Source organism: Lagenorhynchus albirostris, chromosome 6 (genome assembly GCF_949774975.1).
Source record: "Lagenorhynchus albirostris chromosome 6, mLagAlb1.1, whole genome shotgun sequence".
Lineage (NCBI taxonomy): Eukaryota > Metazoa > Chordata > Mammalia > Artiodactyla > Delphinidae > Lagenorhynchus > Lagenorhynchus albirostris.
The window spans coordinates 93276164-93291253 of NC_083100.1; the positions used below are offsets into that span (position 1 = coordinate 93276164).

The 15090-nt window shown below is 39.7% G+C and overlaps 1 protein-coding gene across 3 annotated transcripts in view; it reads left to right on the forward strand.

The window, feature by feature from the left end:
- Positions 1-265: 265 nt before the first annotated feature.
- The window catches only part of MCM6 (minichromosome maintenance complex component 6), a 45735-nt gene continuing 30910 nt past the window's right edge, over positions 266-15090 (forward strand). Inside the window, exons 1-6 of one of the 3 annotated variants that reach the window (XM_060152970.1) lie at positions 266-436; positions 10143-10289; positions 11611-11721; positions 12594-12843; positions 14407-14572; positions 14859-15004. In XM_060152970.1, the coding sequence (XP_060008953.1) occupies positions 330-436; positions 10143-10289; positions 11611-11721; positions 12594-12843; positions 14407-14572; positions 14859-15004 (927 nt within the window). In that variant the 5' untranslated portion in view covers positions 266-329. The remainder of the gene's footprint in view (positions 437-10142; positions 10290-11610; positions 11722-12593; positions 12844-14406; positions 14573-14858; positions 15005-15090) is intronic. The other 2 variants (XM_060152969.1, XM_060152968.1) reach the window with 2 other exon arrangements.

Below are 15090 nucleotides of genomic sequence, written 5' to 3' on the forward strand. Positions count from 1 at the left end.
CCCCGGGCAAAGATCTTACGTTTTAACTCGCTCCAGCAGCCAAATTCCCCCGGACACGAACAACTGCGCAGGCGCAGAGGCCGATCACCCGGCTTTCTCTGGTCTTTGCATTTGGCGCGAAATCTCCGTTTCGTGGGAGGGGCTGAGAGAGACGCCGCGCTCATTGGACAGGTTTGGCGCGAAATCCCCGAGCTCCTGCGCCACGATTGGCTCCGGCCTTCCGGCGAAGGGGCGGGGCAGAGGAGGTGCGCGCCGAGCGGCAGCGTCCGGGGAGAAGCAACTCTCTGCGGTCCAGTGAGGCGCCGGCGGCCCCTCAGCATTAAGCAGCGATGGACCTCGCGGCGGCAGCGGAGCCTGGCGCCGGCAGCCAGCACCTGGAAGTCCGCGACGAGGTGGCCGAGAAGTGCCAGAAACTATTCGTGGACTTCTTGGAGGAGTAAGTCGGAGGGCGCCCCTTACCCGCGGAACTTCCCCTCCCGCCCCTCGCGGCTTCCGGAGCCCGGGGGCGCCGTGGGCCCCGCGCGTGTTCGGGAACTGAGGGGTCGCGCGCCTCGGAGAGCGGGCCGCGGAGAGGAGGCTGGGCCGGCTGGGCTGGTTTCCGGGGGTGAAATCCATCTGGAGCTCTTCCGCAAACTCCTGCCGTGCGCAGTCCCCTGGGCCGAGCGCTTTAGGCCCGTCGTTCAGTCCTCACAGCCTGTAAGGCTGGTGGTCGCGTAGCCCCCGGTTCCTTGTTCGGACCCTGAGGCTGGGTGGGGATGAGTAACTCGTCCAGTTAGGCCGCGCGTCCTCAGGGTCGCGGGGGAGGCCGAACTGGCGTATGAATCCTGGCGGGGGCCTGACTGGGGTCCACCGAGGGCCTGGCAGCCCTGGAGCCCGTGGAGTTGAAAGGGCCGGAGTGAACCCCGTGGTTGACAGATGCTCGGGCGAGGGCCCGACCTGCTTATGGCGCTGAACGCACTTCCTCCGTCTCTTCCTTTCCTTCCAACCCTCCAAACCCCACTTTTCTTTTTTTTCTGTTGCCTTTTTTTAGGCTCCAGGCATCTCAAACCCCCTCTCCCTGGCTTTCAGCCACTGCCACCAGTTACTTTTCTTAGATTGTGCAGATATAGCTCTGCTTTCCCTGAGTGGGACTCTGCCGCCTCCAGGAAGAAGTGGAAGCACTGCGGAATGTCTTAGGAAATTCTCTTTTTTTTTTTTAAGAGCTCAGTTTTTTAATTTGATCATTTCTTGCATTTGAAGTTCTCCTCGATGACATCTTGGCCTGAGACTCTTTGCCATAGTCCTAAAAAAAAAAAAGTCATATGCGGTTTTACTAATATTTAGAAACTCCACTAAGTTGTTAGCGCTAGTTATAGTGAAGCTTTTAAAAATTAGCACATGTCTTACGAAAATGCTTCCCATCCTTAAAATTTCTTTTAGCTATTCTCAAGGGCCTTAATGACTTCCACGTCTTTAAGGCTCATAACATGGCAGGAAATTCTTTTTTTTTTTTTTTTTTATTGTGGTAAAACCTTTACCATTTTAACCTTTTTTTTTTTCTTGGCCGTGCCCTGTGGTACATGGGATCTTAGTTCCCCAACCAGGGATCGAACCCATGCCCCCTGTTTTGGGAAGAGAGTCTCAACCACGGGACCACCAGGGAAGTCCCCATTTTAACCTTTTTTAAACACAGAGTTCACTGGCATTAAGTACATTTACCTTGTTATACAGCCATCACCAACATCCATCTCCAGACCACTTTTCTTCTTCCCAAACTGAAACTCTGCACCCACTAAACAATGATTCACCATTCCCCCCCGACCCTCCTGCCCCTGACAACCACCATTCTATTTTCTGTCTATGAACTTGACTACTCTAGGTACCTCAGACTTGGAGTCATACAATATTTGTCCTTTTGTGACCAGCTTACTTCACTTAGCATAGTGTGTCTTTGAGGTTTTCCATGCTGTAGCATGCGCCAGAATTTCCTTTTGAAGGGTGAATAGTATATCATTGTATGTCTATACCACATTTCGTTTGTCTCTTCATCCATCCGTGGATGTGTAGGTTGTTTCCACACTTTTACCACTGTGAATAATTCTGCTGTCTTGTGAAATTCTGATAGAGTTAAAACCATAGTTTAACTTATATTACCCTACTTTTGGCAATGTTACTCTCTGCCTGACAGCTCTTCATCCTTCAAAGCCTAGCTAAAGAATCATACCTCATTTGTTAAACCCTAGAAACCTTTCAGGCAGCACCAATCCTTTCTTCCCTTATGTTCCCAAGCTGCCATTTTCTGTCATCTCTGGTAATATATTTACCTGTCAGCCGTTTCATCTGAATGTAAATCCCATCCTTAATCCCCCCTAGCCACCATACCACATTACACAGGTCCTCAGTTATGTTTGATTTTAACAAATAATGTAATTACCTTTGCTTCCTTGAAGTTTGCCATGCAGCTGACTCCTGGGCACAATGATGAACAAGACAAATAATCCCTGTATTTGTTGGGGAAAAAAATGTTAACGCCCTCTCAAAATACCAACTTTGATTGCCATTGCTTATGGAATAAGATCCAAATTCTTCACAGCTGCCTTTTCCAGTTTGATCTTCCACAGCCATTCTGTCATTATCCACACTCCTCCCATACCCTTCCTGACTTTGCTACATACTTGCAAACATCTGTAGCCAATCTATCCACCACTCATTTTTTTTTTCTTTCAAATTTTGAAAGTCTTTCAACGCCGAATTCCAGTGTTACCTTTTATATGCATGAAGCCTTTGTAGATGTTCCTGTTAGGCAAAATTAGTTTATATTCCCCTGTTACATTCTTTTACCTCCTCCTTTTTCTTTTTCCTTTTTATTTTATTGTGGAAAGAACACTTAACATGAAATCTACCTTCTTAACAAAATTTTAACTACTGTGTTATTGTTGTACAGTAGATCTGTTAGAGCTTATTCATCTTGCTTGACTGAAACTTTATGCCTGTAGTACCTCCACATTCTCCTCTTCCTCCTACCACCATACCACTCTTTGATTCTATGAATTTGACTTTGGGGGTTTTTTTTGGCCTCTCCCAATGGCTTGTGAGATCTTAGTTCCCTGGCCAGGGATCGAACCCCGGGCCCACGGCAGTGAAAGCGTGGAGTCCTAACCACTGCATCACCAGGGAATTCCTGAATTTGACTTTCAGATACCTCATATTAGTAGAATCATGCAATATTTGTCTTTCTGTAATTGGCTTATTTCACTTAGCACCATGTCCTCAAGATTCATCCATATTGAGACATTGCAGAATATCCTGTTTTAAGGTTGAATAATATTCTGTTGTATGTGTATACTACATTTTGTTCGTTCATTTGTCATGAACATTTAGATGTCTTGTCCCTCTTTTTAGTAGAAATGTCTCCTATGAGAGTGTCAACCCCAGCAGAGGGACGATGCTGTCATTTCCAGCCTGTGGTACCTCTGGCATAGTGCTTTGCAGATAGATATTTAGGTATTTAGCAGTTAGAACATGCTGTATTTGAAGGAGGAATTGATTTTTTCTCAAAACTAATCTGCATGGTTATGTTAGAAGAACAAAAATCAAATATGTTCGTATGATACGCTTTTGGAAAAAACACACCAGCTTTACTTTGTGTGTGTGTATGTTTCCTTTTTCCTGAAGGTCTTAGGCACTGATGCACCTCATTTCTGTGTATTTATTTGTATTCTGGTTCATAAATCAACAGCTAATCTGTCAGTTTTCTCTTTAGAAATTAAATCTTTGGATTTTAACCTGTATTTCTTTCTTTTTTTTTATATCATTAATAGAGTTGGGTTTTTTTGAGTTTTTTTATTACTTATCACTTTTTTTAATATATGGCACATTCTTATTAGTTATCTATTTTATACATATTAGTGTATATATGTCAGTCCTAATCTCCCAATTCATCTCACCATCACCACCAACAACAACAGCCCCCCGCTTTCCCCCCTTGTCGTCCATACATTTGTTCTCTACATCTGTGTCTCTATTTCTGCCTTACAAATGGTTCATCTGTACCATTTTTCTAGATTCCACATATATATGTTAATATACGATATTTGTTTTTCTCTTTCCAACTTAACTTCACTCTGTATGGCAGTCTCTAGGTCCATCCACGTCTCTACAAATAACCCAGTTTCATTCCTTTTTATGGCTGAGTAATAGTCCATTGTATATATGTACCACATCTTCTTTATCCATTTGTCTGTCAATGGGCATTTAGGTTGCTTCCATGACCTGGCTGTTGCAAATAGTGCTGCAGTGAACATTGCGACGCATGTGTCTTTTTGAATTATGGTTTTCTCTGGGTATATGCCCAGTGGTGGGCTTGTTGGGTCCTATGGTAATTCTATTTTTAGTTTTTTAAGGAACCTCCATAGGTTCTTTAAACTGATAAACTGGCTGTATCAGTTTACATTCCCACCAACAGTGCAAGAGGGTTCCCTTATCTCCACACCCTCTCCAGTATTTGTTATTTGTAGATTTTCTGATGATGCCCATTCTGACCAGTGTGTGAAACCTCATTATAGTTTTGATTTGTATTTCTCTAATAATTAGTGATGTTGAGCATCTTTTCATGTGCCTCTTGGCCATCTGTATGTCTTCTTTGGAGAAATGTCTATTTAGGTCTTCTGCCCATTTTTTGATTGGCTTGTTTGTTTTTTTAATATTGAGCTGCATGAGCTGTTTATATATTTTGGAGAGTAATCCTTTGTCCGTTGATTCATTTGCAAATATTTTCTCCCATTCTGAGGGTTGTCTTTTCATCTTGTTTATACTTTCCTTTGCTGTGCAGAAGTTTTTAAGTTTCATTAGGTCCCACTTGTTTATTTTTGTTTTTATTTTCATTACTTCAGGAGGTGGGTCAAAAAGGATCTTGCTGTGATGTATGTCATAGAGTGTTCTGACTATGTTTTCCTCTAAGAGTTTTATAGTGTCTGGCCTTACATTTAAGTATTTAATCCATTTTGAGTTTATTTTTGTGTATGGTGTTAGGGAATGTGCTAATTTCATTCTTTTACATGTAGCTGTCCAGTTTTCCCAGCACCACTTATTGAAGAATCTTTTCTCCATTGTATATCCTTGCTTCCTTTGTCATAGATTAGTTGACCATAGGTGCGTGGGTTTATCTCTGGGCTTTCTATCCTGTTCCATTGATCTGTATTTCTGTTTTTATGCCAGTACCATGTTGCCTTCGTTACTGTAGCTTTGTAGTATAGTCTGAAGTCAGGGACTTCCAGCTGTGGTTCCTCCAGCTCCGTTTTTTCCCCTCAAGATTGCTTTGGCTATTCGGGGTCTTTTGTGTCTCTATACAAATTTTAAGATTTTTTGTTCTAGTTCTGGAAAAAATGCCATTGGTCATTTGATAGGGATTGCATTGAATCTATAGATTGCTTTGGGTGGTATAGTCATTTTCACAATATTGATTCTTCCAATACAAGAACATGATATATCTCTATCTGCTTGTGTCATCTTTGATTTCTTTCATCAGTGTCTTATGGTTTTCTGAGTACGGGTTTTCTGTCTCCTTAGGTTTATTCCTAGGTATTCTTTTTGTTGCAGTGGTGAATGGGACTGTGTCCTTAATTTCTCTTTCTGATCCTTCATTGTTAGTGTATAGGAATGCAAGAGATTTCTATGCATTAATTTTGTATTCTGCAAGTTTACCAAATTCATTGATTAGCTCTAGTAGTTTTCTGCTGGCATCTTTAGGATTATCTATGTACAGTATCATCTGCAGATGGTGACAGTTTTACTTCTTCTTTTCCAATTCGGATTCCTTTTATTTTTCTTCTGTAATTGCCATGGCTAGGACTTGCAAAACTGTTGAATAAGAGTGGTGAAAGTGGACATCCTTGTCTTGTTCCTGATCTTACAGGGAATGGTTTCAGTTTTTCACCATTGAGAATGATGTTTGCTGTGGGTTTGTCATATATGGCCTTTATTATGTTGAGGTAGGATCTCTCTATGCCCACTTTCTGGAGAGTTTTTATCATAAATGGGTGTTGAAATTTGTCAAAAGCTTTTTATGCATCTTTTGAGAGTTGAATATTGTCAGAAGCTTTTTATGCATCTTTTGAGATTATCATTTGGTTTTTATCCTTCAATTTGTTAATATGGTGTATCACATTGGTTGATTTGCATATGTTGAATCCTTGCATCCCTGGGATAAATCCCACTTCATCATGGTATATGATCCTTTTAATGTGTTGTTGGATTCTGTTTGCTAGTATTTTGTTGACGATTTTTGCATCTATATTAATCAGTGATATTGGTCTGTAATTTTTTTTTTTTGTAGTATCTTTGTCTGGTTTTGATATCAGGGTGATGTCCTCATAAAATGAGTTTGGAAGTGTTCCTTTGTCTGTAATTTTTTGGAAGAGTGTTAGCCTTCTCTAAACCTTTGGTAGAATTCACCTGTGAAGCTGTCTGGTCCTGGACTTTTGTTTGTTGGAAGATTTTTAATCACAGTTTCAATTTCATTACTTGTGATTGGTCTGTTCATATTTTCTGCCTCTTCCCAGTTCAGTCTGGGAAGGTTATACCTTTCTAAGAATTTGTCCATTTCTTCCAAGTTGTCCATTTTATTGGCATAGAGTTGATCTTTGCTGTTGTTTTCTTTGTTTCTATTTCATTTATTTTTGCTCTGAGCTGTATGATTTCTATCCTTGTACTAACTTTGGGTTTTGTTTGTTGTTTCTCTAGTTCCTTTAGGTGTGAGGTTAGATTGTTTATTTGAGATTTTTCTTGTTTCTTGAGGTAGGATTGTATTGTTATAAACTTCCCTCTTTAGAACTGCTTTTGCTGCATCCCATAGGTTTTGGATTGTCATGTTTTCATTGTTATTTGTCTCTATGTATTTTTTGATGTCCTCTTTGATTTCTTCAGTGATCTCTTGGTTATTTAGTAACATATTGTTTAGCCTCCATGTGTTTGTGTTTTTTACGTTTTTTTTTTCCCTGTAATTGATTTCTAATCTCATAGCGTTGTGGTTGGAAAAGATGCTTGATATGATTTCAGTTTTCTTAAATTTACCAAGGTTTGATTTGTGACCCAAGATGTGATCTATCCTGGAGAATGTTCTGTGTGCACTTGAGAATAAAGTGTAATCTGCTGTTTTCGGATGGAATGTCCTATAAATATCAATTAAATCTATCTGGTCTATTGTGTCATTTAAAGCTTGTGTTTCCTTATTAATTTTCTGTCTGGATGATTTGTCTATTGGTGTAGGTGAGGCGTTATAAAGTCCCCCACTATTATTGTGTTACTATTGATATCCTCTTTAATAGCTGTTAGCATTTGCCTTGTGTATTGAGGTGTTCCTATTTTGGGTGCCTATAAGTTTATAATTGTTTTATCTTCTTCTTGGATTGATCCCTTGATCATTATGTAGTGTCCTTGTCTCTTGTAATATTCTTTATTTTGTTTGTTTGTTTGTTTTGCGGTACACGGGCCTCTCACTGTTGTGGCCTCTTCCATTGCGGAGCACAGGCTCCGGATGCGCAGGCTCAGTGGCCATGTCTCACGGGCCTAGCTGCTCCGCGGCATGTGGGATCTTCCCGGATCGGGGCACGAACCCGTGTCCCCTGCATCGGCAGGCGGACTCTGTACCACTGCGCCACCAGGGAAGCCCTATTCTTTATTTTAAAGTCTATTTTACCTGATATAAGTATTGCTACTCCAGCTTTCTTTTGATGTCCATTTGCATGGAATAACTTTTTCCATCCCCTCACTTTCAGTCTGTATGTATCTCTTATAGACAGCATATATACGGGTCTTGTTTTTGTATCCATTCAGCAAGCCTGTGTCTTTTGGTTGGAGCATTTAATTCAATCACATTCAAGGTAATTATCGATATGTATTTTCCTACTACCATTTTCTTAATTGTTTTACGTTTGTTTTTGTAGGTTCTTTTCTTTTGGGTTTCCCACTTAGAGAAGTTCCTTTAGCATTTGTTGTAGAGCTGGTTTGGTGGTGTGGAATTCTCTTAGCTTTTGTGTGTCTATAAAGCTTTTGATTTCTCCATTGAATCTGAATGAGATCCTTGCTGGGTAGAGTAATCTTGGTTGTAGGTTCTTCCCTTTCATCACTTTAAATATATCGTGCCACTCCCTTCTGGCTTGTGGAGTTTCTGCTGAGAAATCAGTTGTTAACCTTATGGGAGTTCCCTTGTATGTTATTTGTCGTTTTTCCCTTGTTGCCTTTAATAATTTTTCTTTGTCTTTAATTTTTGTCAGTTTGATTACTGTGTGTCTTGGCGTGTTTCTCTTTGGGTTTATCCTGCCTAGGACTCTCTGTGCTTCCTGGGCTTGGGTGACTATTTCCTTTCCCATGTTAGGGAAGTTTTCAACTATAATCTCTTCAGGTATTTTCTCAGGTCGATTCTCTCTCTCTTCTCCTTCTGGGACCCCTATAATGCAAATGTTGGTGCATTTAATGTTGTCCCAGAGGTCTCTTAGGCTGTCTTCATTTCTTTTCATTCTTTTTTCTTTATTCTGTTCCTCAGCAGTGAATTCCACCATTCTGTCTTCCAGGTCACTTATCCATTCTTCTGTCTCAGTTATTCTACTGATTGCTTCTAGTGTATTTTTCATTTCGGTTATTGTATTATTCATCTCTGTTTGTTTTTTACTTCTTCTAGGTCTTTGTTAAACATTTCTTGCATTTTCTCAATCTTTGCCTCCATTCTTTTTCCGAGGTCCTGGATCGTCTTCACTATCATTATTCTGAATTCTTTTTCTGGAAGGTTACCTATCTCCCCTTCATTTAATTGTTTTTCTGCGGTCTTATCTTGTTCCTTCACCTGGTATAGTCCTCTGCCTTTTTATTTTGTCTGTCTCTCTGTGAATGTGGTTTTCGTTCCATAGGCTGCAGGATTGTAGCTCTTCTTGCTTCTGCTGTCTGCCCTCTGGTGGTTGAGGCTATCTAAGAGGCTTGTGCAAGCTTCCTGATGGGGTGGGTAGAGCTGGCTGTTGCTCTGGTGGGCAGAGCTTAGTAACACTTTAATCCACTTGTCTGCTGATGGGTGAGGCTGAGTGTCCTCCCTGTTGGTTGTTTGGCCTGAGGCGACCCAGCACTGGAGCCTACAGGCTCTTTGGTGGGCGACACCAGGAGGTGTCTACTTCCCAGAACTTCTGCTGCCAGTGTCCTTGTCCTCGCAGTGAACCATAGCCACCCCCTGCCTCTGCCAGAGACCCTCCAACACTAGCAGGTAGGTCTGGTTCAGTCTCCTATGGGGTCGCTGCTCCTTCCCCTGGGTCCCGATGTGCACACTACTTTGTGTGTGCCCTCCAGGAGTAGAGTCTCTGTTTCCCCCAGTCCTGTCGAAGTCCTGCAGTCAAATCCCGCTAGCCTTTAAAGTCTGATTCTCTGGGAATTCCTCCTCCCGTTGCCGGACCCCCAGGTTGGGAAGACTGACGGGGGGCTCAGAACCTTCACTCCAGTGGGTGGATTTCCGTGGTAAAATTGTTCTCCAGTTTGTGAGTCACCCACCCAGCGGTTATGGGATTTGATTTTATTGTGATTGCGCACCTCCTACCGCCTCATTGCAGCTTCTCCTTTGTCTTTGGATGTGGGATATCTTTTTTGGTGAGTTCCAGTGTCTTCCTGTTGATGATTGTCCAGCAGCTAGTTGTGATTCCGGTGCTCTCACAAGAGGGAGTGAGCACACGTCCTTCTACTCCGCCATCTTGAACCAATCTCCTAACCTGGATATCTTGATTTAATATTTTCTAATCAACAAATACTAACTATTCCTTTATTGTTGGTGTGTACAGTTAAGATTGGAAAGTGTTAAATCAAGAAATTCAGATTTAAATCTGAAGACGTAGTTTTGCTATGTTCCCAGCTTTGTACAAAACATTTTAAAGGCATTTTCTCATTTAATCTTCACAGTGATCTTAAGAGATAAGATGATGTTCTAATCTTTTTTATTATTTTTTTTCAAACAGAAGAGGGACAGGTTTAGAATAGGTAAGTAACTTGCCCCAAGTTATACAACTACTAAAATGGGCCTGTCTGACCCTAAAACTGATGGTCTTTAACCAATATGCTGAATTATCAGGCATTCACATTCTTCTTTTTGCTGCCTAATTCTTAGGTTTAATCTGACTTGCATGTATCTACAGGTTCCAGAACAGCGATGGAGAAATTAAGTACTTGCAGTTAGCTGAGGAGTTAATTCGTCCCGAGAGAAACACATTGGTTGTGAGTTTTTTGGACCTGGAGCAATTTAACCAGCAACTTTCCACCACCATTCAAGAGGAGTTCTATAGGTTTGGTGTATTAATCTTCACTTTAAATAGACATGTAGCCTGGGAAGCCAGCTATTCTTAGAATGGAAGTGTTCATTTGTGAGGCAAAAGGGCAGCTGTCACAGAGGCCCTTCGATACAGCCAGTGGTCATTTTAGTGCTGCTCTGAACTAATTTAAGCCTTTGTGGAGTTGACTGTTTTTCACATGCGAATGTTGAAAACCTTTGTTTTCTGTGTAGTTTTTCCAGGTGTTAAGAGGATTGCTTTGTTTCAGGCTTCAGTGCTATTGCTATGTCATTCATTTAATCCACTCTCCCTCCCCATATCATATAAAATCCCTTGAAACATTTTAAAAGCTGAATGGTATTTTTTTGGCAGAAATTAGACATTAGGCTTTTGTTTTGCTTTCAATTGCTATATAAAGCCAGAAATATCTTTCTACACAAAACTTAGTTTAAATAAAATCAGGTTAAAATAAACACTGTGGACTGTTATGAAAGAGAAATGAAGACCCAGGAGTAAGGAGTCACAGTCCTGTTCTTTTACCTGGTGTACTGGGAGATGGAGAATTTGTCTCGGTGTTTCTAGTCATATATGGCTATCAAGAACGGTTAGAGGGATAAGCAGCAGAGTTTATTGTGATAGTATGTAGCAGGAAAAGTTGTACTGACAAGTGAGAGGGAAATAGAAAATCAGGGCTGATGGTGGAAACACCTGTGCCTGTACCTCATGCACAGACCGTGCCACAGTTCTGTCTCCTGAAAGTAGCTGATTTTTCAGAGGACTTCCAGATCCTACCACTTAAACCAAGCTGCCTCAGCTATTTAAAAGTTAAGAGAACATGCACACTTCCATCTAACCAGTCAAGTGAAACGTTTCTGCCAACTTGCTCTCAAATCAGTACACAAATTCCTTCCCTGCCCTTATCCACTTCCTATCAATCAAGAATAAAACCTGGAAGAAAATAGTAGGCCTTGACAAGTGGGAGGCTGCCTTGCTAGGTAGTATACTGCCCAGGTGGTTCAAGTAGAGTCATCTTGGACAGAGGAGTGACCTGCTGTGTGCATGCTAAATGATTATTTAAAAATAATAGGTTTTCAGGAACAGCATTTTATCTTTGGTGTTTCTATTGTCTTAGATATATTTATGGTGGAATAGGAGAGGATTGAAGATGCTCTAAACCTGGATCAGATGATAGAAGTGTCCCACAGAGTTAAATTCTAAAGCTTGGTTGTAACCAGATGAAATTCCTTACTTTCAGCTGTTGGGAAGCATAAGGGGAAGGAGCCCTTGGTAAGCCTCTTGAAGTTGTCAGTTGATTTACTTTTTGTTTGTTTTTCAGAGTTTACCCTTACCTGTGTCGGGCCTTGAAAACCTTTGTCAAAGACCGTAAAGAGATCCCTCTTGCCAAGGATTTTTATGTTGCATTCCAAGATCTTCCTACCAGACACAAGTAAGAAACCCTTCTTTGAAAAAAAAAAATTCCCCAAATAGTATAGTCATCACTTAATTGTCAGAAAGCTCAGAAGGTTGTAGTCTTAGGTCTATAAAGAGTTATATCCAGTTATCCAGAAGATTTAGTTTTGGAAAATATGTATTTCCAGGAAAATGGGATGGGAAGTATGTTAAGTGAAGCAATTTCTGGGGATTATAGTATTTTAGGAGACCTTTTAAGGGATGTTGAGGTGAAAAATTAGTGAGAAAATATGAAAACTGAGAACAGTCACAAAAATTAATGAATTGTCAAGAGCTTAAATAGCATAGCTTTTAAACTGTTTTCCTCTTTAACAGTTATTTAAAGAATAAATTTGTTGGAGGAAATTGAAGTGATATTTTGAAAACTTAAACTACTAAAATTACTTATAAAATTACCAAGTTATTTAATATAAAATGGGTTTGTGAAATACAGTGTTTTCTAAACCTTCAAGTTCAGAAAAAAAAATTTTCCTATGATAATTTTTCCCAAGGATAACTTTACTGTGAAAATGCTTATTTAGAAATGTAGGTAAGAAAAAAATGTATTTGCATATAAAACAAAAATGGGATCATTGTGTTTTATAATTGTAATTGCATTTCTTTCATGTCCTTTACTTAGTTTTTCTTATTTATTCATTTATGTATTTTGTTGTGGATGCATGTACATTATACTTCAGGAATGGGCATGTTGACTAAATTATTCTTGTAGGAGAGTCCAAAGAATACCTTGTCTCTTATTTTGTTGTTGTTATTTTAAGCATCAATTATCATTGAATATCCTCTCATTAAAAGTGAAAATTTTTAGTTTGAAAATGAATATTTAGTAATACAATATCTGTCTTTAAACAGAATTCGAGAACTCAACTCATCCAGAATTGGTTTGCTCACTCGCATCAGTGGGCAGGTGGTACGGACTCACCCAGTTCATCCAGAGCTTGTGAGCGGAACTTTCCTGTGCTTGGACTGTCAGACAGTGATCAAGGATGTAGAACAACAATTCAGATATACACAGCCAAACATCTGCCGAAATCCAGTTTGTGCCAACAGAAGGAGATTCCTGCTGGATACAAATAAATCGAGATTTGTTGATTTTCAAAAGGTGCTTATTAATTTCTTTTTAGATCAGATTCAGCCTATGCTAATAATTCACTTCTAGGCACTTGTAATTATTATAAGCTTACTTAGGCAATGTTAAACTCAGTTTTTATGTAAGTCAAGGTTCATCAAGTGTGACTACAGATTTAAGCTAAAAATTTGTAATGCAAATTTCAATTATCAGTATATAAATGTGTTCTAACCATTAATAACTTGGATTGGAAGCTCCTTCAGGCAAATAAAATGTATTTGTCAAAGAATAAACAGTAACCATTATTATTACTGTTATTATTACAAGCTAGAGTTAGGAAAATTTTTGCAGAAGTAGAGACTTGTTGGTGTAAGACTTAGAGTTGGTGGTTAGGAGGGAGGAAGGCATAAATAAAAGGACAGGTGAAAATGGACATGCTTGTCAATAGCAATGAGGAATATCATGATTAAAGTAGAGGAACCAAATTGGAGATCATCTGAGAGATGATTTGGTATGAAGCATGGAAGTACTTGGAGCCTTAAATCTCAGATTGAGAAGCTTGGACCTATCTTGATAAGCAAGGGGATAAGTTTTCAGATGATGTGAATTTTAAAGCAAGATTAATGAGACAACTGTGTGTGGTATTTAACAAGAGACTAATAGGCAGTTGTAGTAACTGGGCAAGAGTTGGATGGTAGCAGTAAGAATGAAGGGGCTAAAGCTCTTCAGGGCTTAGTAACTCTGATATATGCAAAGAGAAAAGCTGCAGCAGCTCAAGCACTGGAGAATGAGTACCAGACTAAAATAAATAATTTATATTAAATTCAGTTTTTAGTCCTTACTTAGTTTTCTTGTTTTATTCTGATACTTGGTTTATAGGAAACGTGTTCTTACCAACAACTTTGGGTAAAAGATGCTTTATATTTGATAAAGAACATGATATAACAACCAAATACAAAATATGAATTTAGGTTGGGTCTTGGTTTGGGGGGGAAAAAACAGCTGTAATAAAGGACATTCTTGACAACTGGGGAAATTTGAAGATGGACTAGATAAAGAAGTCATTATGGAATTAAATATTTAAATCTCTTGGTGTAATTGATGGTATTGTGGTTACATAGGAGACTGTCTTTATTCTTAAGAGGTGAGTGCTAAAATATTTAGGGGTGAAGTATCTTGATTTTTGCAACTTCTTTCAAATAATACAGTAAAAATATGTGTGTCTTAAGTAATGTTAACAGTTGTGTTGAGGTGGAGGGTATAAAAGATGTGAAATTTTTCATAAAATTTCCCTGACAATTTAGAGGAAGATGGAACACAGAACAATTATTTAAAGTCAGTTTGAACAAAGAAAAAAATACATGTTGTTTAATGACAGTAAAAGTGAACTTGAAGTTTTTAAGTAGCTGTAATCTCTTACCAAATTGAAAGTTTTATGGTAGAGAATTTTTAAGATGAATGTTGGCACATGTCAGAAGTCTGCAAACTAGTAAGATAATTTAGGATATGTCGATATTTGTGGCATTTAATTTAGATTGCATGGCATTTGAAATAGATCTCTTCTCATCCTTGGCAATTTATTTGTCTTTGTTACAGGTTCGTATTCAAGAGACTCAAGCTGAGCTTCCTCGAGGGAGTATCCCTCGCAGTTTAGAAGTGATCTTGAGGGCTGAAGCTGTGGAGTCAGCTCAAGCTGGTGACAAGTGTGACTTTACAGGGACGCTGATTGTTGTGCCTGACGTGTCTAAGCTTAGCATACCAGGTCAGTAATCTGTGGCTCAAATTTAACAAATTCTCAGTTACCCGAACTGCAGAGTATCTGGCTTCTTGCGTCTTCCTTGTCTTATTTTTGGCTACCAATCAGAGGGTGAGCAAGGAACTATGATGAGAGTAAAAACAAATTGGTTTGCTATAAAAGCTACTGTTCTGAAAAATTTCAAAGCCTAAATGAAATATTTGCATTTATAGGTTTCATTTATCTGAGCAGTTTTGATTCTCAGCACCTTCAGTATTTGAGCTGTGAAACAGTCTATCATTCATTGTTTCAGGAGCACGTGCAGAAACTAATTACCGTGTCAGTGGTGTTGATGGATATGAGACAGAAGGCATTCGAGGGCTCCGGGCACTTGGTGTTAGGGATCTTTCATACAGGCTGGTCTTTCTTGCCTGTTGTGTTGCACCAACCAACCCGAGGGTGAGTCTTCTTAGTAGAATGGCAGAGCTTAAGAAAGGCATCCCCTGAGGCTGCCGCAAACTCAGTGTTAAAAACAGGGTTGGGTT